This window comes from Wolffia australiana, chromosome 5 (assembly GCF_029677425.1).
Source record: "Wolffia australiana isolate 7733 chromosome 5, ASM2967742v1".
Lineage (NCBI taxonomy): Eukaryota > Viridiplantae > Streptophyta > Magnoliopsida > Alismatales > Araceae > Wolffia > Wolffia australiana.
Window position 1 is genome coordinate 8,635,118 of NC_135839.1, and position 25,387 is coordinate 8,660,504.

At 42.4% G+C, this 25,387-nt stretch overlaps 1 protein-coding gene across 1 annotated transcript in view; it reads right to left on the bottom strand.

Moving 5' to 3' along the window:
- LOC144702963 (chaperone protein dnaJ 10-like) overlaps positions 1-23,990 on the bottom strand; it is a 37,150-nt gene extending 13,160 nt beyond the window's left edge. Inside the window, exons 1-5 of the mRNA XM_078574995.1 lie at positions 23,882-23,990; positions 23,520-23,629; positions 23,220-23,279; positions 21,961-22,043; positions 12,252-12,417 (exon numbers count right to left, since the gene is read on the bottom strand). Coding sequence (XP_078431121.1) covers positions 12,252-12,417; positions 21,961-22,043; positions 23,220-23,279; positions 23,520-23,606 — 396 coding nt within the window. The 5' untranslated portion in view covers positions 23,607-23,629; positions 23,882-23,990. The remainder of the gene's footprint in view (positions 1-12,251; positions 12,418-21,960; positions 22,044-23,219; positions 23,280-23,519; positions 23,630-23,881) is intronic.
- Between the last annotated feature and the right edge of the window lie 1,397 nt (positions 23,991-25,387).

A 25,387-nucleotide genomic window follows, 5' to 3' on the forward strand; every position in this document is an offset into this window, starting at 1 on the left:
GGACCCGAGCGACAGGGCTGCAGTAATACAACCGACAGAAACCTGAGGCCAAGCAAAAAGGGAGAGAAAGGCCCAGATAGTCTTGTCTACAAGCGAAAGAAGCTCGGCATACACCAGGATAAGCGAATCGTCGCATGGGCCAAAGCAGGTAAAAGTGGACGAGTGCTTCTGGCCGCGGAATTTATGACCAAGAGCAACGTTAAAAATGAAAGAGGGAAAGGAGACTACGGGGCACAAGGGAAAGGCAAGGAACCCTTGGGGTCATCCAGTTGCAGGGTCATGGAGTCTGCCGGAGTTGAAAAAGTTGCAGAAGAGGGTTCGATTATGACCCCTCGGGCTCAAGTGATCCGGCATACGATGGGACTGAAGCTGACTCTGGGCGACGGCGGGGGAAAAAATAAAAGATTAATATGAAGTGTATGTCATGGAACGTTCGAGGCCTCCGGGACGAAGGGATTCGTCCTGTAATGGGAGGCTACTTAAGAGAATGGGGGGCCACAGTGGTATGCTTACAAGAAACCATGCTTGAACGTTGCGGGGCTAAGGAGTGGAATGAAGTGGGCAGAGGTTTCCTAGAGGGGTTCCTAGCAGTCAATGCGGTTGGACGGTCCGGTGGAGTACTTATAGCATGGAATGAGGCCTTGTTCACAAAAGTGGCAACATGGACAGGGCAGTTTGCTGCAGCGACCAAATTGAAGCGTTAGAGCGACAATTTCAAATTGGTCGTAGCCTCGATATACGGTCCAGCCAACATCCAGAGAAGAAGAGGCCTATGGAGAGAGCTGGCTGAACTAACGAACACTTTCAGCGGGTACCCTCTGCTACTGGGGGGCGACTTCAATGTGACACTAGAGACAAGGGACAGACCAAATGAAGCTGGAGAGCAGGATCCTGACTCAGAAGATTTCTGGGCTTTGATTGCAAAGACATCACTGCAAGAAATGGGGCCCACCAACTGCACTTATACGTGGAGAAGCACAACGGGACGCAACAGAATGTCGTGTCTAGACCGATTTCTGTGCTCAGTAGAGCTAGCAGAATGCTTCCCTTTAGCAGAAGTGAGATCACTTCCCCGCCCCATGTCCTGGCGATACACCGATAGCATGGGACTGCAACGAGATGACTAGGAGATCCCCTTGTTTCAAGCTGGACAAGTCGTGGCTACAAGAGGTGGGCTTCAAATAAGAGGTGAAAGACAAGTGGTCATCACAACCCCGACTACTATCTGAAGCAGAGACATTAGCCACCAAGCTGCAGGCACTCCGACATCACTTGGAGGAATTTCGGAAACGAGTGTACGGGCAGCGAAAGATATCTAGGAACGAGGCCCTTAGCAGTATCAAATGTCTGGGCGACCTAGAGGGCACGAGATTCCTGGACGAAGAGGAGGCACATGAGAGAAGAAAGTGGAGGGGGGTGGTAATGGGGGAAGACAAGAAGCTTGAGATGGATTGGAGACAAAGATCCAGGCAGCTGTGGCAAAAGGTTGGCGATGCAAACACGAGATTTTTTCATGTCACCGCAAATGGAAGACGTCGGAGAAATAGTATATAGAGAGTGTCGGTGGGAGGCCAAGAACATGTTGGAGCGCAAGGGGTGGGAAAGGCAGTTGCAGACCATTTTCGAGCTTTCTATAATGAGGGCAGACGCAATAGGTGGACGTGGTGCAGTCGGGGGATCAGACTACTGGATCCTTTGCGTAAATTAGAATTAATCAGCCCTTTCTCGGAGGTAGAGGTCAAGGCGGCAATTAAAGGTCTCAACGCAGAAGGAGTGCCAGGTCCGGATGGCATGCCAGTCTTCTTCTATAATGAATTCTGGGAGCTGGTAGGTTCAGATGTAATGGCCACGCTTGAAGAATTCCGCCAAGGGTCGCGCAGCATGGAGAGACTAAATAGAGCCTACCTGATCCTTATACCTAAGCACCAAGGCGCCGAAAGAATTGAAGACTTCCTCCCTATTTCTCTGTCCAACTCCATTTACCTAATCATCGCCAAGGTCTTGGCCAATAGAATGAGGAGGGTGATTGGGGAGCTTGTAGGACCCTCCCAATCAGCATTTATCCCAGGGTGGCAACTAGTCGACAGTTGTGTTGCAGCAGGCGAGATTTTAGCGGCTTGGAGAAGACAAAAAATCAAAGGCTTCATTGGAAGGTTGATTTCACCAAGGCATATGACACATTGGACTAGGGCTTCCTAGTGAATGGATCTCGTGGATGAAGAGATGTATTACAACACACTCCTTTTCAGTGTTAGTGAACGGGAGGCCAGAGGGTGGATTTATACAACCGCAAAGGGAAGTCAGACAAGGATGGCCACTCAAACCCCTTCTGTTCGTATTAGCGGTAGATGCATTAGCCACATGTACTAACATGGCCTGCTTGCATAGCCTCTTGAGGGGCTACCAAATGCAGAGCCACCCTGAGGGAATACCTCTGCTGCAGTATGCGGAGGATACCATTTTCTTTATCGAAGGCTCGGTGGAAGAGACAAAAAATTTGTCCATGCTTATCGATTTATTTGCAGACTTCTCAGGCTTACGTGTAAACCGGGCCAAATCAGCATTTCTGAGTCAGAATCTTCCCCAAGAGGAGATGGCACAATGTACCAGAGCACTGGGAACACCAATAGGCAGCCTCCCTATGAGATATTTGGGACTGCCACTGACCCGAGGGCGGTTGACTAAGGCCGACTGGCAGCCAGTGATTGAGAAAGTCGAGCGTCGGCTGGAAGGATGGCAAGCTAAGGTGCTATCCTGAGGCGGCCGGCTGGTGCTATTAAGATCAGTACTGTCAGCTATTCCTATCTTTCATCTTTCTGTGTACAAGATGCCAGTTGGGATCAGTCAGAGACTCGAAAGCCAGATGAGACGCTTTTTCTGGAAGGGATCCGGAAATGATCAGAGCCGAGGACTTGCTCTGGTCGCTTGGGACACCATTTACAAACCCCTCAAGCTGGGAGGCTTGGGTGTGCTGCACATCCAAAGCATGAATACGGCCCTTTTAGCGAAATGGGTAACAAGGATCATGCAACCAAGCAAGGATCAAATCATTCAGATCTTGAGAGACAACTACGGCGAGGGCCTAAATTGGGATGAGAAAACGGCTACGTTTAGGGGGGCGTCACCGTTTTGGCAAGGCTACAGGAAAATCTTCCCCAAAGTTCGAGATTTCTACTCAGCCCGACTAGGAGATGGCTCGAGGTTTCGCTTCTGGTCACACCACTGGTCGACATGTGGACCCTGAAAGAAAATTCCCGAGGCTATGGGCGCTAGCGCAATGAGCTGAGACTACAGTGGGGGAGTGTTGGGATGACACATGGAATCTGAGATTCGTGGGTGCCCTATCAGACAGAAGAGCGGCGGACCTCTTGGAGATGCAACAAGCTTTGAATCAGTTTCGTCCCAGTCAGGACAAAAAAGATGGTTGGGACTGGACCAATGTTCCTTTTAAAGTGCAGAAAGCCTACGAGGGGATTCGTCAGGGAAACACAGAAAACTCAGAGACTTCCCCGGCATTCCGGATGATAAGGCGCCTAAAGGTCCCACTGAAAGTAAAGCTCTCCGGGTGGCTTCTACTTCGAAAGAGACTGGCAACACGAAGTTTTCGAAGAAAAATGTTCCCTGACGCACCAACGGAATGTGTATTATGCACAGGAGGAGAAGAGGACTGCAACCATCTATTTTTTGGATGCCCTTTTGCTCATATGATATGGGCCACACGAGCTCAGGCGGTGGTGATCACGACCTCAGAAGAGGCCTTTTGGGAGTCAATGCAGAGACTTGGTGCCAGTCGAAATGAAGAGGAGGGCAAAGCGATGACAGTGCTTTGGGGAATTTGGCGCCACCGAAACGAAGTGATATTTCGAGGTGGAACAGCCTATACGGACGGGCTAATCCATGAGGTGGAGGGTCTCATGGAGGCATGTTTCCCCAGAGTCAGGATTGGAGGGGGGCGAAGTTAATCACTTTTGCAATTGAGCCTTAGGGCTTGAGTCATGTACACATTGGGTGGTCACCGATCTTTTCGGGTGTCTGCATTTTATCATTCAAAAAAAAAATCAAATGACATACTGGAAATCATGGACTACTTTGAAGCTGAAAGCAATTTGAATGTTTTGGATACTCGCAATCCATGCCTTCACCAAAGCCCTAAGCAATTCGCAATCCATGCCTTAACTAAAGCTGCTCCCCCAATATCACATGGAGCCTTAAAATTATGGGGATCCATCAGAAATCTTAAAATGAGGATCTTGACAGATGAAGGGCTGATTTTCAACTTCACTAATCAGAATAAGGTTCCCTCATTAAGTTGCCCAATTCAACCAAGCCACAAATTCGGTATTTGGTACGGAAATGGATCATATAGACAGTTGTGACAGGAATATCCGCTAATATGATTCTATCTCTTCTGAACCTTTTAATTTGAATAATTTTAGTCCTTTCCACCTGATCATCAAGACTCGGTTTTGTCTATCTGAAGGACAGAGAACATCAATCATTATTACTCTGCAGCAACTGCAGGAGTATATTCCCTTTCTCTCGATTATTGCCTTGTTTGGGACCATAAAATTTATTCGATCCCTGCATCAAAGCCTGCAAACATATCTCCTTATAGATATTCCCATTTTCACAAAAAATACGGTGGAAAGTCTTACCCAAGGGGTCATGGATCTGGATATCATCCAGCAGTCCAATAGTTGTTTCCCCAGTCTTGTCTTACAAGTTAAAATAAAGATGCAGTTTTTGACTATGTATCCATTCCATAAGACAAGGATATCCATAAAAGAGCATTCAAAACATAGCTGTCTAATAGTTGTTTCTCCAGTCTTGTCTTACACGCTAAATAAAGATGCGGCTTTTGACTATGTATCCATTCCATAAAACAAGGATATCCATAAAAGAGCATTCAAAACACAGTACAGCCATGTCAAGTTCAACGCAATGCCTTTTGGATGAAGAGTCTCAAAAAACCGAAACTGTTTGTCGTGAGTAAAAGCAACATGACATCAGGAAATGACTTGGAAACTGCAAAGGAAAACCATCACAAGGCTCCCAGCTACCTGTACATTGTGAATCATTGCATTTGACATAGCTACACAAGAGCGATGACATTTGACATAACTATACATGAGCAACCTCGGTGATTTGACTAACCCCAATTTATCAGAAAACTGTCCATGAATACAATGAGCCTGGAAAAACTTATGATCCAACTTGAGCAGCTGCGCAAAGTAGATCAGTCATATCATAATGCAGATTCTAATAACTAAGCTCACCATTGACAGTCTCTTGTTTCTTTAAATAGTCAAGCCATTGAATCAACATGTTTTCAACCAATTGGATAAATGGTTCTTGAGCAACCAAACTTATGACATCATCATGTATGCATCAGTATCTCAGGAGTAATCGGAGGGTGGTTACCAACCCTTTTCGGGTGACTGCCTTTTTTGTTATTCAAAAAAAAAAATCAGTATCTCAGGAGTGAAACCAGCATATCAGCTATTCACGATATAAATCCCCTCCCTACTTCCCCGTCAAAGGGCTTCTCTCCTCTTGATAAACATTCCATATTCTTCCCTCAGTCTAGATAAGAACTCATCTCCTCTTGACAAACAGAAAGCCTTTAAGTGCAACTTATCCTCGTTCAGAAAAACAAGATCCTAAAGCTTTAAGGGCACCTTCAGAGGGTTGTTTAGTTACCCAAAGAGGGCACAAATATTTACAAACGTATATTTCAAATTTCTTCATTATTGTGAGCTTCACATTGGAAGAATTGACGCAGCCCCAAGAGCCACACTAGTGAATAGTTCAGGTCTCAACATGATTCTTACTGAATGTAATTTGATTTAATGCTTGACCCACAAACTTTTTCCAAGATAAATGAGCCCAATTAGATTCCAGAGGGGGATAGTAGGATGAACAGTGAATGAGACGGCTTCTGTGTGAGGAAAGAGAGTGGGACAGAAGGGAAATGTGCGGGATATGTGACCCACAGAGATGGTGCTGCTGGAGCTTATGAGGAGAAAGGGAACCTGCTGTGCCAGCGGGTGAAGGATCAAGAGGAGGGAGATGAGAGGGGCACAGATCAAGGAGGCAACTCACAATGTCTCATTTCCTGTCCCTCTGTGGCAGAGGGCATTATATGCTTCGGGAGGGTCACTCCTGGTCCTGCTGGCCCTTCTTGAGACTTCAACACTCATGGATACCGGAGTGAGTTACATCAATAATCTCCCCTATTTTCACCAGCTCGTCCTCAATCTGGAGGTCACGAAATTGGTCACAGAAGGTGGATGTGAGTTTCCATGATGCTTCAAAGTCAGGCAAGGCATTCCGACGGGTCAAAAGGAGTCCTACAGAGAGGAGGGGTGGGGGGAGGAAGAAAGAAGTGCGCTTCTCAGGTATCAAACACCATTTCTGTCTGAAAGAGCTACAGGCAATGGTTGAAGACAGTATTGGGGGACCAGAGCACAACGAAGTTGTGATACATGGAAAACAAGATGAATGCACACCTCATGGGGAAAGTTCAAGTGAAGGCGACCAAGCCAATCAGGTGGACAATCTTGTACGGCCTGAAGAGCCAGAAACCTATCCTTGAACGACTGGCTCTGGAGAGGGAGTTCATGCGGTAGGATCATGTTATGAGCCTGAACAGTATCAATGAGAACAACACTCAATAAACTTCCTAGCTTCAAGTAAACGGGGCTGACCATCGCAGATTCCACATTGCAACAGTACTGGTCAGACGAGTCTTGATTGCGGCTATCACACACTGAAGATGCACCCGAAGAAGGTCAGGGGCTTGTCTTTCCAGAGTTTGTCAACTATCGAACAGAGTGTTGCATCCAACAGAGTGGGGATAAGACAAAATGGTTGATACTTGGGGGATCGAGTCCCATATATGGCTTGGAACATAGACATCTTGATGCTCGAATAGAAGCTGATGGTATAGTTGAGCTCTGCGCATAGCTACGATTCACTCAATCAACAGGCCTGGCGTGCTGCAAACTATCGAAGGTAAGCCTCAAGACTGCAGTTGGTCACCTCTGTCTGGCTGTCCATCTGTGAGTGATAAGCCAAGCTGCATTTTAAGCTTGTTCCTTGTGGGGAGTATAATTCATTACAGAATGCTATCCTAAATGCATTTACTTTGTTGGAGAAGATATAAAAAGGGAACCTCTATATCTTCATCACTTCTTCGGAAAAATGATCAGCCACATCTGGATCCTAAAACCAATAAAGTGGATGAACTTGTTCAGTCAGTTCACCAGCATCAGAATGGAGCGAATTCTCCCAATTAGGTTAAAACTTCAACAAAGTCGATGGAAATGTCCCAATATGTTCCAGCATAGGGAGAGGCTGGAGGAGACCTGTCAAAGCTAAGGAAGAGGTCATGAATTGCTGACACGCATTCATGTCACATTCCATTCCCACGAAAAGAAACTTCTGCTTTATGATCTGGTGGTTCGTAAAAATTCACCTCATCCTCCCACTGCACAGCCATGGCACTCTTCAAGAATCTGTCAGACATTGGCTGACAAAGAGAGCTTTTTTTTGAGAAATATAAAAAGGGTGTACACCCGATGAATTGGTGAACCCCCCATCAGGACCTTACAGTCCCTTTAAACCCTCAATCCGATCATATTAAAATCCTCCCCTCCCAGCCAGTCGCCCGCTGGAGCCATGTCGCCTTTAAACCCTCCACTTTGTGTATGGCTCTATCTGTAGACGCCATTCTTCCCCTGATCAGCACCTCGTTTTGATGCGCAACCAAATGGCCCACAACACTACCAATGATTGGCTACCTTCATTTCCTCTGCCTCTGCAATTCTGGACTGAGTCCCAGAAAATTTCTTCAGATGTCAACCTTCAACTGTGATAATACTTGACAGGCCCAAATCGTGTGAGCAAATGAGCACTCAAAGAATAGATGATTTCAGTCTTCTTCCCCATTAGAGCATAGCAGGCATTGTGCCAATGTCTAGGGATAATAGCCTTTTGCAAAAGACTCTTGTCATTAGTCTTCTTCGTGCTAGAAGCCAGCCAAAGATCCTCATCTTCAGCTGACAAAGAGAGCACTACATCCCTGCCATCATAAAGCAGAGCATTACCGATGATAGAGTAATGAGAGTTGTTCAATGTACCCTTGCACATCCTTAGTGCTATACTCTGGAGTAGGGGGTCTTGGGCCACTTCAACCAAAACTGTGCCCCAGCCTCCCCATGTAGGGAGGAAATGACGAGGAGCTGGCCCTCCTCAAATGCCCACAAATAAGACAGGCTGCCAGAGACCTTGTTACATTTGCCTTGTGTTGGATGATGAACTGATAACCCATCAGTTTGAAGAGCAGAAAATGATATTCCCTGTGGAGTTCACTTTGTTGAGCACATACTTCACACCAGATTGATCAGTGTTGATAATGAACGACCTGAACATGAAGTAGTGCCAACATGTATGGATGGCAAGGATGATGGTGAGTAGCAAGAGTACATATGCCGAGTCATTCCACGTCATAGGAGGCAGTGCCTGGCTAAAAAATGCCATGGATCTGTCTAGGAATATCAGCATGGCTCTCACACCCATACCTGGGGTAAGAATTTCATGGAAGACTGTTAAGACCCCAACCTGATCAGCTCTTACGAGAGGCAAAGGGAGCCCAAACGGCTGCCTTTATTTAAGGCCCAACAATGTCACATCTAATTATACAGAGGGAGAAGATGAGAACCAAGATTAGTATAACAGAAACGATAGGGCAGGAGCATTGTATCGATTCAACCAGGTTGAGATGGGATAAGCCAAGTCAGTCCCCCCCCCCAACAAGAACTGAACGAGGATATCCCGCTTGATGCTCTAATAACCTTTTCTATCGAAGACCAAAGATACATTCTCCATCACGAGCTGCCTTATTTATAGCCGTTGATCTTCCTGCCTTTATGTGTTTAAACTCTCACGCGCACGCTTGCACATGAGTTCCTGCTTCGGGGCCTCCTGATATTAAGTCCTTGAACATAATATACGGCATTGAACTCCGAGTGAACATGCTCAGACTACTTCCAACAGCGTTGACCACATGGACGTGTTGCTCACCTGCATATGTCACACCTGAAGTTGATAAAATACTGGAAACACCAAGCCGCAGCCGAAGCCATTACATCAACCCCCCCCCCACAACTTCAGTCTGCTGCTGCTAGCACTACTGCACCCCAAGAGCTAATGTCGTACCAGTCACTGCCCCGGTGCCTCAGCAGTGGCAGAGGTCATCTCGCAGCATCTAAGGCATTCGTTTTACCACAAATGCTGCCAAGACCAGCATCAGTCCTAACACACCAGCCCATGCAACCACATGAAGCATAACTGTAAGGTGGATGGCCTGCAGCAACCATATCCATCACATCACTGCTGCTTTCATACACTACTCACAAACAACATCCACCACGGTGGCCTAGACCACAACTATGGTACCTCATCTGTTGTGTCAGACGGAAAGATCGCTGGTGGAGACCCCAGGGTTCACAACCTCCCATTCCAGAGTCAGACTACTTGATCTTCCCATGACACACCCCACAGCCCAGTAAGATAGAACCCGCTAGGCTGACCCAAACTGTTTGGCCCACCCGGCCCACCAGCCAGCTGACCATTATACAAAGCCCATGGACCCACCATGGACCTAATCCAGAAAGCCCCTGCCCACCTAATGCCTGCTGGACAGGACAAACCCGGAGCTTGTTGGTCTCACAGACCTCACAGACCAGCACTCATCGACAAACCACCAAATCGACAGCCACAAACTCCCACCACATAGAGCACGCCAAACGCAGTCCAGGCCGTGGACTAGGCCACGATCCAGCAACAGCTGAATCCTGAACCTAGCCAGGTCCATCAACATCCCAGACTATGAGACAAAAAAGATATACCAAAAAAGTATTATTTCCCAACTTGAGATACCTTCCCGATTATGAACAATAGACCAATGTTTGTATCATGAACATTCCCCTTATCTCCCTATTTGTCATGCTGACATATCTTTTCCCCTTTGGGCCTCTCTTATTTTCTCTTCCTAACCTGTTCATCTTACATTCATCCCAACCTTCACTTCTCTTTCACTGCCTCAACCCACTACCACCGTTTTGGCAATGCAGTTGTTTGGACAGAGTTACTCACAGCAGCATGCTGACATCCTCCTTTGTCTCTGTTCATATCTCCATCCTAGGAGTCACCAATCAATCCTCTATCTCTTATCCCATCTCTTAATCCTGTATCTCTTCCCTCCCTTGAAGGCCAACCCCCTACTGCTGTTTCCAGTGCCAACAGTAGCACTTCATGTAATTGCTCTTCCCAAGTTACACCCTTTGAGCCACTATCTTTTCTCATATCGCTGTTTTGTCCCTTTCAAAGGCCTCCTTATCACCCTTGACTCTTTTCCCTTCCACAGTCTGTCATTGAGGTCTTAGCCATCAGAGAGTGCAGTGAAGATATGGATGAGGAGACTGTTGCCTTTTCTGCGAATCACCCTCCACCATACACATCCAATTGGTTGTCAGCTAGTAAATGCAGTTGATATTATACATGGCCAAGAAGAGCGGTACAAGGCTTGTTAGGTGGTTAAAGACTCCACTCAACAGTACTCTCAACTATCTGAAATCAGTTTCTTTGCTACAAAAAGGGCACAGATCACTTGATTCTCGCTACAGCTGACTGGCGGCTTGATTGATTTTCTCTCTAATATAATGTCCTAAAATCCTTATTAAGGGGATCTTCATTAAGAAATCTTTATCTCTGGCCACCAATAACGCGTATCAATACTCCAAATTGAGTTCTTTGTCACAGTATGACCATCTCTGATCACAAATAGTCCCCTCAAGATTGGTTTGGTCTTTCAAGTAGCTATAACCACAGTAAAGCCTATAGCTATAGCTATAGGCTTTTAATTAAGCTCCAAGCACTCCTTATCAGGGGTAATGTGAACCATATTATTCTTGATCACAATTACTCATCTGACATTCAAAAACTTGAGATACATTTTGCTCAAAACTTTTAGATTAAAAGCCTAAGGGTTCTTTGTTATTTCCACTGGTATTATTCCGATTCTGCAGAAGTATAAGTAAGACGCCTGTTCCTTAAACATGTAAAGACGCCTGTTCTTAAAAGAAAACGTCAGAAGAAAGGTGGCCTCATATATGCGTTATAACTAACACCATGAGTGTGGAGAGAGAGACAAAGATAATTTTTTTGCCATAGAGAAACCATGATGATTTTAAAGGGTCGGTTTCATTCATTGGCTCCTTTCTCCTCCTCTGAGCTTATATGGCACAGGATTCCCCTTATGCCCTGACACAACAGCGATCCAGCCTATGGAACCTTTCCTTCACTCCCTATACAAATATATATTCCATCCGATCCTCTACAATTGAGAGGCAGATGTTCAGGAATCGATTCCAAAACCTTTATCATTGGAGACCCTCGTATTTCGTATCGACTCAATCCAGGTGTGTAACAATGTGCCATGTACTTCCAACAAGGGTTTACTCAATAAACTTCTCCCACATGAAAGGCCTGCCCCATTGATGCTCAATATCTGGTGCCAGGGAGGGTAAAAAGGGACATCTCTCTTTCTCTTGCTATCACTGAAGACATAGCCTCTACAGTCGATAAAGATCCTTTTGATCCACCAGACCTAAATGTCACCTTATGGATGCTCACAAGATTTCTTAAACTGGCTTCTTGAACTCTAGAGCAAATTTCTCAACCTCCTACTGGAATCTACCTCGGATGACAGAAAATTCCTATCTTGTATGATCCTTGGAGCTCTGATACCATGTCAGAGTTTTCCGCAGGAAGAATAAGTCCCAATAAGGAGAGGAAGGTCACCCAGCCACCTTCAGCAGTATTTCTTGAAGTGAAAACCCATCAGATACTTTCACTATTCCAGTCCACTAACATATGGGGCATAAATCAAATTAATGGGTCGGGATCATTACTACTTAAGCAGATACATCTGTTACTAATTGGATATACTAAAGCACTCCTGGAAAATAAAAAATAAAAACATAAGTATAAAAATAACAGAAAATAAATAAATAATATGGTTATGAAAATACAGTTATGAAAATTATTTATTGCAACAGTACTAAAAACATACAAAAGAATTTCAGAAAAATAAATGAAAGCTCTTGTTACATTCAGCCATTACAGATATGAAGTAAAAGCATCAGGTTTTAGTTTTATTGTAAAATAAGTAGGTTTTTGTCCACCACCTTAATCTTTTCTTGAATCTTTTGTCTCTGAACAACCGGGTCCTGAATCTCCAATTCAACCTCAATGGAAGCAACAGATGCCAAGGCAAGTTCTCCAATATAATCCTCAAATAAATCACTCCCAAAAAGCATTCCAAAGACAGCAGATGGGTCTTCCATTGTTTCCCTGACATACAAGATGAGACAGAAATGATTATGATCCACAATTTTCAATTTCCTTTATTTCTGTCGCCAAATCTTTTTTGACACTTTACCTAGCAATAAGTTTTTCTTGCCTTAAAAGAACTCTTATGTCAATAAGTCTTTTTAATCAATTTATCTTCACTGCACAGAGGATCTTATTCATTAATTGCTTATTTCTTCATCTTATTGTTGTATCTATGTTCAAGTGAATGAAGTCACAATCATGTGAACTAAACTCACTTCAACCCGCTCCTGGGCCCTAGCCCACTCTAGTCTCTTATGGCCATTTAAACTGGAGACCGTAAGTAAAAAATAAGCCGCTCATTTCCAAACCCAAACGCGTGGAGGATGGCAGCTGGTCAAACCTGTTACAGTAGAATTGACATGGTACCAGAGACATGCTTCAACTGTTCCTGCTTCTTTCTCTGTTGCTGATATTGATTGTCTTCCACTTTTTTTTCAGCCGTGACATGCCAGTTTTCCATTAATTTTTATTATTTTACCCTGTGTATTTATGTCTTTCTGCAAGTCCCATAATAAGGCCCATGCGTTAGAGGTCTTACAGTGGGCCCAGTAAGGGCTATTCAATGAGAAAGACCAACATCGTAACCCTACATATCGTGGGGACTTGTTTTGAGTACATTGATGAAGTCTTTTTGTCGACCACATCCATCAGCTAGGGGTTCCAGGAGGCGCTGCCAGGAAGGTTTCATAAATGCCACATTCGACAGCTGTTGATCATCATCATCAGTCTCCACCACAGGGAAAAGAAGTCAAAAAGGAACAAGACACTACATCCCGAATCAGAGTAATTTCAAAAGTGTAGGACAATGGAGAGAAGCCTCTCTCTATGAAGATTCTACATCCATTGCCTCGGGTAAATGAGAATATTAAATTCTCTAAAATGAAATTCTATCAGTGGCAGAAGTTTATGATGCCATCTTTCAAAAAAGTAAAGTTTGAGATCCTGACATTGAAGGCTAGGCGTATGAGTTAGTCGAGTAGATGACCCAGTGGTAGAAGATAGTGAATGACATAGATGATAACCCATTGAAGGATTAGTGCTTGAGTAAAACACACGGACTTACTTATTAAAGGTCAAGAAAGAAGTCGGCCAAGTCCTCAACAAGTTCTGTGAGATGTCTCAAACTCAATAATGGGTTGCTATGAAAAGGTTCATACCCGACAATGCTAAAGACTACTTCAATTAAAAAAAGTGACCAATTATTTTGAGCACCTAGGTAGTATTCATGAATCGCTATGCGTGAGCATACCTCAACAAAATGGCCTAGCTTAGTGGCAGATCAGATATGTTGTCTGCTGCTAGGACTGTGCTACTCCACTGAGATGTTCCCAGATACTTCTGGGTGAAGCCTTTCTAATGACTACTCATCTGATTAACTGCATCTCATCTAGAACGTTGGCTTATGGCAGCCCTTTGGAAAAACTCTCTACCATACTCCCTAAGGTATAATCGAAAATTCACCTTCTTCCTCATGTATTCAGGTAAGTATCTGATAAGCATCTCTTGAGGACTTACCAAAAGAAGAAAAGAAGAATCACGAACTCCACACGTGCGAGCTGATCCACACGTGCGTGAGGGTTGGAAATAAGGCGGGAACTCAGTTTTTTCACATAACGGAGCACCAGCCTATAAATAGGTGGACCCCACGGCGGGAGAGGCATCGAAAAAGATTATCAAGAAATCGTCGACGAAGATCCTCCTTCACTTGGCTGCCTTCGACCGATCCGGCGGGCAGATCTCTCCACGGATTGAGGAGAGTCATCTTCTTATCCCTTTCGTCTGAATCTGTATTTCCTTCTGTTTGTTCCCCGAACATTACGAATTCGGTGTTGAATCTTCAGTTGATTGTTTCGTGCTAAAGGGAAGAGGTTGAGAAATAGTTATTCTCAATTGTTAGGTAACATGGAGTCCTAACAATTTTGGTATCAGAGCACTTTTCTGGGAATTAACATTACAAATCTCCACGACGGATTATATTTCCAGCGAAAGTATTGCACAACTGTCAACGAAATTTCAAGTACCAGCTAAGGAATTGTCAGATCCTTGATTTTCAAACATTATTCTGATACGAGTTATAATTTGGAGCCGAGAAATTACTGTAATCATGGCAGATCTGGAAGAAAAACTAGAAGCTCTGTCACTCAGGATCGAAGCTAACCAGAGCAGAGTTACAAATGTGTTTGATCATATTATGCAGGAGATAGCCAGCATGTCAGCTCAGCTCAAGAACAAATCACCGATCAATGGGGGTTCCAATACACGCCCTGAACTACCAACACTGCCCCCAGAGAAACGAACGGACTTCGACAATCGATTTAAAAAGGGGTGACCTCCCTGTTTTTTCAGGATATCAACCAGAAGCTTGGCTGAAGTGCGTCGAGAGATTTTTCTGTCTTCATCCTATGGAAGAACACGATAAACTCCATCTGTTAGCCTTACATATGGACGACTCAGCTCTTACCTGGTTTATCCACACTGAGGAAAATTTTGGAATGGTGACATGGATTGATTTTAAAAATCATTTTGAAGGGAGATACGCTCCAACCATTCATGTTCTTCATCAACAATTGTTTGAAATCAGGCAAAACAATTCGGTGGGAGAATACAGGACAGAATTCGAAGTCATTATCATTAAGCTACACTTAGTTGCTCCAGAAATCAAGGAAAGTGCCTATCTAAGAGGGTTATTACCCGAAATCCGGACTGAAGTACTTAGATACAGGCCTTAAGGGCTAAGAGAAATCATGGATTTATCATTGCGAGCAGAAGCGGATTTAGGTGTTTTATACAAAGCCTGGCAGTCGAGGTCACCATATGCAGATTTATCACAAGACAATAAGACCACCCCCCGGATCACTATGCCTTACTCCACTAAAGCAAACCAAGTTCCTACGACTCAACATAAGTCGAATACCAACTATGCTCCACAGTCATCCAATTCTCAAAGCAACTCCAAAAATGGACAATATGACAGATCAGGGAGAAAAAGAAATTTGAGAATCACAGACTCAGAATACCAACAACGAAAAGACAAGGGTCTATGCTATTACTGCAATGATAAATTTACTCCTGGACACCGCTGCAGGAAGAACCTAAATTTGATTTTGGCCAGAGAGGGAGATGAATCGCCAGAGTATTGTGACCCTGTTGAAGAAGAAGATTTAATGCAGACAGACGATGAACCCATTACAGAGGGAGCCCTCTTCTTAGCAAGAGTAAACCTGAGACAAGCTCAGAGGCAAGCTGCTACAGGAGCTTTAAAATTGTGGGGATCCATCAAGGGATCTAATGTGGTAGTATTGATTGACGGAGGAGCCACACACAATTTCATTAATCCGTCTATATTGCATTCCCTGGAAATTCCATTACTAGCTGGACCAAGATTTGACCTAATGCCAGGAGATGGATACATGAGATCTTCCCAAGGAATATGTCTCAATGTGCACCTATATTTACAAGGGATGGACATTATTCAAGACTTCTTTCCCTTATCTCTGGGGAGGTTCGACGTGGTCTTAGGTGTGAAGTGGTTGAGGACCCTTGACTGGTTTTATTCTAATTATAACCTCTTGACTCTCAAGGTGTTATGGAACAATCGAATTTATACACTCCAATCAGATCCTGAGTTCAGACCGTATGGGGAAACTTCCAATCTACCTCCTCAAGCCATCATCAGACACAAACGACAATTCAGAAGACTTCATGAGCTCTGCGACCCCAATCAAGCCATGGTACTCAACCTTCAACTCTCTTCAGTTATTTCAAATTATGATTAACTATACCCTTCGGTATTTGAGTCCAATATGAAATTGCCTCCTAAACGAGAGTTAGACCACCGCATACACTTGATTCCTGGATCAAAGATAGTAAACCTGAGACCTTACCGTTACTCTTATCTGCAAAAAAATGAGATGGAGACATTGATCCAAGAAATGTTAGACGCCCAAATTATCAGGCATTCAATTAGCCCATTTTCAAGCCCGGCTTTACTCATCAAGAAAAAAGATGGCGGTTGGAGAATTTGTATCGACTACAGAGCATTAAACAAGATTACAGTTCCTAACCGATTCCCCATTCCAGTCGTGGAAGAGCTCTTAGAGGAGTTACATGGTACCACTATTTTCACTAAACTCGACCTTAAATCCGGTTATAAGAATGAATGAAAAAGATATTTCTAAACGGCCTTCAAAACACATCAAGGACACTATCAATTTTTGGTTATGCCTTTTGGGTTGTCCACAGCTCCTGCTACATTCCAAGGGTTGATGAATACTATATTCCAACCGTATCTCAGAAAAGTTTTGCTAGTGTTTTTTGATGACATTCTTATTTACAGTAAAACTCTAGATGAACACCAATCGCATCTTAAGTTGGTGTTGGAAGTACTGCAGAGAAATCAGTTGTGTTAATTCCAAAAAGAGTGCTTTCCATAAAGACAGAATAAACTTTCTGGGTCACTGGATATCCGCAGAAGGAGTCTCGACAGATGCAGAGAAAGTGGAAGCAGTACAGAAGTGGCCCTTCCCTACCAATATCAAACAATTGAGAGGATTTCTGGGATTGACCAATAATTATAGAAGATTTGTGAAGAATTCTACCAGTATTGCTCTCCCATTGACTATGCTGCTTAAGAAGAATGCCTTTGTGTGGACTCCTGAGTCTGAAGAATCATTTTCCACACTAAAGAAGGCTCTAACCACTACACCAATACTAAGTTTACCGAATTTTGCACCTTTTACAGTGGAAACCAATGCATCTGGCTTTGGAGTGGGAGCAGTTTTAACACAAGATTCTCACCCTATAGCTTATTTCAGCAAGGCATTGTCAAACCGAGCTCAATCCAAATCTACCTATGAGAGATAACTTATGGCCGTAGTATGGGCAATAAACAAATGGAAGCACTATCTTCTTTTTAATAAATTCTTCATTTTGACAGATCAATCTTCGCTCAAGTTCTTAAATGATCAACAGGGCATTCCGCAACCTTATCACAAGTGGGTTTCCAAACTGTTGGGATATAATTTCGATATCAAATACAAAGCAGGCAAAAACAATACAGTAGCAGATGCTCTATCTGTTGGGATATAATTTCGATGGAAGGAAAGACTTTCCACAGTACTACAGTGACTCATTGGTGGGACAAAAGGGTACTTGAGGAAGAAATTGCACTGGATCCTTTACTCGCCAAGATCCGTACTTTGGTACTGGACAAAGATGGGAAATATCCGGAATACTCAATACACCAAAACTTATTGTTTTATAAAACAAGACTGGTACTCCCGAGCTCATCCTCTCTGATTGATAAGGTTCTACATGAGTTGCATGACGCAAAGGTGGGGGGACATGGAGGATTCTTGAAGACCTACCAACATATATCCCAACAATTCTACTGGAGAGGAATGAAGAAAAAAATTAAAAGTAATGTCTAAGCCTGTCAAGTTTGCCAAACTCACAAGGCATCCACCTTGAGTCCAGCTGGATTATTAAATCCCCTCCCAACCCCCGACAACATTTGGGAAGACATCTCCTTAGATTTCATTGAAGGTCTACCTCCCTAACAAGGGTTTAACACAATACTGGTTGTGGTTAATAGATTGAGTAAATATGCCCATTTCATCTCTATTAAACATCCATTTACGGCATTTGACATAGCCATGGTGTTCACTAAGGAAATTGTGAGATTAGATGGAGTACCCAGATCAATTGTCTCTGATAGAGGCAGTGTCTTTACATGCAGATTTTGGAAAGAACTTCATCAACTACAGGGGACAACTCTGAGACTCAGTTCTTCTAACCATCCAGAAACCGACAGGCGAACAGAAGTAACTAACCGGACACATGAAGGCTACTTGAGATGTTTTGCATCAGAGCACCCAAAACAATGGGTAAAATGGCTGCCATGGGCTGAGTATAGTTACAATACATCTTTTCACACCGCCATCTGGATGACACCATTTAAGGCCGTATATGGAAGAGATCTACCTCAACTTTTAAGATATGAAAGCCCCACTACACCACTTGATTCCTTGGATGATTTGCTTAAAGAAAGAGACCACACATTAACCATACTTAAATCTCACTTGGCTAAGGCACAGCAAACTATGAAGTATCAGTCAGATAAACACAGAAGAGATGTGAACTTTGAGAATGGAGATTGGGTTTACTTGAGAATTTGCCCCTATCGTATGAAGTCTATTGCAAGGAAACCATGCGAAAAATTGGCTCCTCGATATTATGGACCATATAAAATTATTCAGAAGTTGGGATCAGTGGCTTATAAACTGGAGTTACCAGAGAATTGTCGATTACATCCTGTCTTTCATGTTTTGCAACTTAAGAAGGCTATTGGTAATAATTCAGCTAGCACTAATATTCCGACTAACTTGTCTGAATCCTTGGAATGGCAGGTATATCCGGATTGCATTTTATCCTATCGATTCAACAGAGAAGGGATGCAAGTATTAGTCAAGTGGAAAAACCTGCTGAATTATGAAGCTACTTGGGAGGATGTCAACACGATTAAACGTCAATTTCCTAGTTTTCCAATTGGAGACCAATTGGTCTTTGGGGGGGAAAGTATTGATAAGCATCTCTTGAGGACTTACCAAAAGAAGAAAAGAAGAATCACGAACTCCACACGTGCGAGCTGATCCACACGTGCGTGAGGGTTGGAAATAAGGCGGGAACTCAGCTTTTTCACATATCGGAGCACCAGCCTATAAATAGGTGGAGACCATGGCGGGAGAGTCATCGAAAAAGCTAATCAAGAAATCGTCGACGAAGATCCTCCTTCGCTTGGCTGCCTTCGACCGATCCGGCGGGCAGATCTCTCCACGGATTGAGGAGAGTCATCTTCTTATCCCTCTCGTCTGAATCTGTATTTCCTTCTGTTTGTTCCCCGAACATTCCGAATTCGGTGTTGAATCTCCAGTTGATTGTTTCGTGCTAAAGGGAAGAGGTTGAGAAATAGTTATTCTCAATTGTTAGGTAACATGGAGTCCTAACAGTATCCTATGTGCACAGCCACTCTCAAGGATGGATATGTATTTCCAAACACAAGTACATCCTAGATCTTCTCAGGGAAGCAGGCCAACTGGTGTGTAAACAAGAAAATACTCCAGTGTAAGAGAGAAGTAAGAGAGATAGGGAGGCTGAGGGGGAGACGAGAGAGAGAGAGGTTCCTGGGGTAAGAGAGAAGAATGGGAATGGGAGGAGATGACAAAGGAACGATGAAAGAAGGAATGAGTTGCTGCTTTCCAGGGGGATAACATCAAGCCTGCAATCCAAGGATGGAGAGGAGTTACAACTGCAAGAGAGAGAGAGGGGGTGACTCCTAGGATTGTTTACTTCTCAACTCCTGCTGGGCCACCTTGAGGAGGGGTTTAAGAAGCCTCCTTAGTGTCCTGGAGCTCCATGTTGGGCCCGCTTGTCTGTCTGGGCCTCTTCCAATTATCAAAGGAATAAGATCCAACTCTGAATCATTTGAATACTCAGCCGGTATGTTGACCAGCTTGTCCTCAAGCTAGAAGTCAGGGAACTCAGTATGGAGGGTGGATGCCAATTCCCAGGAAGAGGTTGGGTAGGGTCCAAAAAACTGGTGTGAGAGCTTCTTGGATGCGTGCCTGGCAAACTTCAAGCGACACGGGCGAAGCTATAAATAGACGCTGTCGTGCAGTACACATTCCACATGATAATGATTTGTCAGTAATTGCTTTTATGGTAGATTGTGGTTGTTCTTGACCATAGATGGCTTGGAATGGTGTCATCTTTATGTCATAATGATATGTCATGTTGAAACATAGCCCAGCCAGTGAAACCATGTGCTCTAATCTTTTGGTTGCTCAGCCCCAAAACGGGAAGATAAGCCTCCAGGCTGCAACTGACCACCTACGTCTGTCCATCCGATTCTGGTTGATAGGAGCCGTGGTGCAACCGCATGCCCTGCAGCGCATGTAACTCGCAAGAGAAACTGCTCATAAAGATGTTGAGGAGATCCAAAACAGCAGCCCGGGGTTCCAGTGGGCGCCTTGAACTGTTGGCATAGCAACAGGACTATAACCTTTAATGTTTGAATGCCAATGCTATGTCCAAACACACCAATGCCATACTGGTATGTTCAGGCCTAGAGTACCAAAATGTGTAGTTTTTGTAGATCCTACAAGATATATTCTAGAAAGATAATTGTTTTTAAGGATGAAGTATTCGATGATGTCAAGGAGATAACAATGGAACGAGTACGTCGAAGAAAAATCAAACTTGGGAACTGACAGAGTTTCTTCGAGGAAAAAAAACTCAGTTGAGTGCTAATCCTAAATATCACAACTGCCTTTAGCTTACATTAGCAAACCCTAAACTTGGGTTCTAAGATAAGTTTAAGGAACCACAGGTCGAGGATTAACCTTTAAAAAGGGAAACCTTGCACAACAAGAAATTTACAGTGATTCTAAATATGACGGATCAATGGTTATGTGCATGTCAACAAGTGGGTATAGTTCTTTCTGTGCAGGAAATCTTGTTTTATGGAGAAAAGGCAAGGAGGGGTTTCCAGATAGAGCACTAAAGCTGAGTCTCAAGCTATAACCCAAGGAATTTGTAAAATCCTACAAGTGCAAGCTCATGGGCTGTACATTCCTAAGGAAATGCTTAACAAACTATACCGAGACACTGAATCACCAATGAGTACAGCCCATGCCTGGTACTTCATGCTCGCATTAAACATACAGTAACAGATATGCAGTTCATCTAGGAGAAATTGGAGAGAGGGGAACCATGCACATTTTATATTAGCTAAACAGATCAATTGGCAGATCTGTTAACTGAAGGCCTCCAAAAGCCTCCGCATAATGTCCCCATCTATAAGCATGGTATGCATATTCTACGCACCCAACTTGAGGGTGAGTGTTAGAATATTATGCTAAGAATGTCTACTAGACCTGACTGGTAAAAGTAGGATATTGAAACTAAAAGATATAACTAACAAAAAAAGAAGGGAGGCTTCTAGCTGGAGATTAGCCAACTAACAAGGAGATGAATCTAGAAAAAATTTGATGTATTTGGCAGGAGAGACTGAGGTGTTCTCAGCTTGGACAGGAGGCTACTAACTCCAAGAACCAGATATTATCCTGGTAAAAAGAGAGTAAACTAGGAAATCTGACTCTCAGTATGACACAGCACGATAAATTACGTTCAGTTGATTCTTGAGATACATTCGCTTGAACTTGAGACCTGTCAAAGGTTCCATGATGAATATCTTTTTCTTGACTTTCCTCATTTTTCTATGAAAAAAATAACTCTCTTCAGAGAAAATGTTCTACAAAAAAGGCAAATTGTCGGGTCCACAACCAAGATATTGATTCCAAATGAGAGAAACGTAGAAATTAAAGGCGAAATAATAACAAAGAGTTAATGATGGAAACTTGACAAGAAAGATGTATATGACGACTACAAGTGGATCATAAAAATTTTAAACAAAGACCTTTCAGATCATTCGATCATACTTACTCTGAAACTCCTTCTTTCCCATAACTATCATAAGCATTGCGTTTTGCAGGGTCGCTCAAAACTTGATAAGCCTCACCAAGAACCTATACATTGTTGGGAAAAATTTTGAGAAAATAATAAACACATGGAAAGGTGCAACAATAGGTTCATCCCTACTGGCAATATAGAAATATATCACATGTTTTCCCCATGGTGAGCTTAAGGGAAAAAAAAATGAAAGCAGCCGAACAACTCCCTAAACTTGTGACACAGCCATAGTCCATTTCAAGACCTGCCACTGAGCTTGGGCGACTGAAGGTCAATAGACTCAGGAGGTGAGATGTGCTTTGTACGTACTTCCCTTCCTTTAGAACTGAGATAAGCGATAGAACTATACATAAAAAATCTGATTTCTTTTATTAAAAAAGTACATAAAAAATCTGATAACTCATGATTCATGCATTCTCCAACAAGAAAATGTATGATCAAGAATTAGGACTCAAGAAAATATTGGTAAAACTGAAAATTTCCAGTGTGAAACCTCTTTCCGAGAAGTTTATTTGCCTCTCCACCAGGTAGTGAGCAATATCTTGCGATAACAACTACTCAATTTTCATCCATAGTTCTTTATAATACAGGATAGGACAGAAATATCTTAATGAAATTCCTAAACTTAAAAATGATTTGACCCCACTTCTGATTTCGATTCTGAAATAGAATGTATACCATTATACATGAGTTTTGGCATCAAAAGAACTTTTAACATCGTATTGGTATCTTACAAAGCCATTGATGAAACCCTTGTGCTGAAAGGTATAAAATAATAGCTTTCAAATAAAGAGTCAATGGCCCATCCATTGCTTCTTTGCAACCCAGTGGATGAAAAGGTGACCGAACCGATTGATATAGTTCGTGGAGCTCAATCTTTATTTGAACAAAAATTGTGAAATCGAGAATGAAAATTAACTAAGATCGACCCTTCACTCTAACACTCCACCTGGCTATGGAGTAAAGTTAAATTTTATTCAAAGGGAGATATGCAAACTGTAACAATAAAGTGAAAACTAGAGCAAATTAGAGAATGACCATACGGTTCTCCTATAGAAGGCATAAATTATCTGTCAGGTATTCCAAAACGCAAAACAGTATAATCTAAAGACTAAGAAATTGGTTCCGGAGAACACTTCTCAATGAAGCAAAGTTAGAATAATATTTTGTTTTTTGAAAATAAAAAAGGTTAGAATAATATAGGAAGCACAAAGAGAAAAGACAAGGTCTACCTGAAAATTACGAGCTGCCTCCGGGTTCCCAGGATTCTTGTCCGGGTGGACTAACCTTGCCTGCAAAAGAAATAACACTTTCTCTCATTCAGCTTCTTTGAAAATAAGCTCTCTTTATCATAGAACGATAGCTCATCCATGGGGAGTACTGTGCAAAAGCTCATATAACTACAATGTCAACAGAGAACGCACCTACATTAATTCATCCAAGGACGACGGAAAGCTTTTGCAAAAAAAAAGGAATGAAATGAAACAAAAAATTATCCAGACTCCCAAATTTTTTTGGAGTGCCTCAAGTACCTTGATATAATATGCTTTCTTAATCTCCGAAGCAGTGGCAGTAGGGCTGACCCCCAGAACATCATAGTATTCCGTGTCTTTCACCATTTCTAAGACACCACGCGATCAGCCTGCAAAGACCATTTTTTGAATTTAACCAAATAGATTTGTACAAGCTTAGATCGCACCGCTGCTACCAAGAATTTCCAGGATAGATACGATCTTCGGATACAAAAAGGATGGCGTTGGTACCAAATTACTTGTACTTTTCAATACACCGCGAAGTCAACGGAACATCGGCAATCAGAATCGAAATTCGTAAAATTTGGATGTGAAGCAAGCAAAGACGATAATAGAACCAGATCGAGAGCTCGATTAATTACCAGAATACGTTCAAGATTAATCCCCCAAACTGAGGAGAGCTCCCAGATCAACGCGACCAGGAACAGAGCAACTGTGGAGTAACTGTGGATTATAAAAAATAGGCTTTTATTTATTTATATATCTGGGAAAACGCGTAATTGGGCCAAAGCAACTGTTTTAATTTCATTAATCAGTTTAATGAGGATATTTATTAAAATGAGGACCCTTTTCTACTATCTATCTATCACAAATACGTTTTTTATTTATTTATATATCTGGGGAGAACCCCATAATTGGGCCAAAGAACTATTTAAATTTCATTAATCTGGTTTTATGCGGATATTTATCAAAATGATTGTCCTTTCTAAATAGTGTAAATTATGAATAGAGTGTTTGTCTATTTATATATTTATATATCTGGGGAAAAACCCATAATTGGGCCAAAGAACTATTTTAACTTCATTAATCTGTTTTTATGCGGATATTTTTCAAAATGCTTGTCCTTTCTTAATAGTATAAACGATGAGTAGACTCTTTGTCTATTTATACATTTCGGGAAAACATAATTTGGCCAAAGAAACTACTATAATTTCATTAATCTGTTTACATGTTGATCTTTATTAAAATGACTGTCTGCTGTTCCATCCGTAGTTTTCATTGAAAAAATATTAGATTTATAGTCATGTTTCCTACATTCCATTCCCAGGGATTGGAAAAAATTAGAATTCTCCCTCTCTAAGATGTTTAGTATATAGAATAATTTCAGGAATGGATAATCATTACATTTTTATAATTTAAAAAAGAAAGTACATGCCATTTAGGTGTGAAACCCCATTTTAAAAAAGTGAACAAGTTTTTGGTAGCAATTAGTTGAGTAGCAAAGTCAATATTGTCATACATGATCTTATTTCAGGGGTGATTTCAGCCAAAATTGGTTCAGCTGTAGCCATGAATTGATTTGGAGAAGATCTCTTGAAAAGAATTTAGTTCCAGTTCGGTCAACTCTCCATTATCTATCTTGGCTGAGAACTTGCATTTCCATGACACTGGCTTTTTTAATTATGAAGCAGGGATAAGTGTTCAAGTGGTTTGGCCAATAGTGGGTCAAGATATATTCAATGGTTTTAATTTTCATCCTAAGAGGATAATTTCAAATAATCAGTATGAAATTTAGATATAACAGTACTTTCAAATGCTGGAAAACCTTAGGAGATGAATCAGCTTTTAAAACATAGCTGCTGTGAAAGTATGATACAAATACGGACAAGTTTCTATACAAAAGATACGTTATCATTTTATTTCATTACTATTTGTTGTTGTTCCTCAGTCTCATCTTGACTTCCATCTTTCCCCCGAAGTCTCACTTAAACTCTATGCATCCATCAATTTTCTAGGTTATGAATGCCGCAGTCTAATCAATGGGGGTAAATTACAAGTTGTGGCTAAGGTTTTACGATCCAATTGGATCAACCGGATTTATGAAATCATTATAACAAATGACATTGATCAATGATATGTTCAACTTA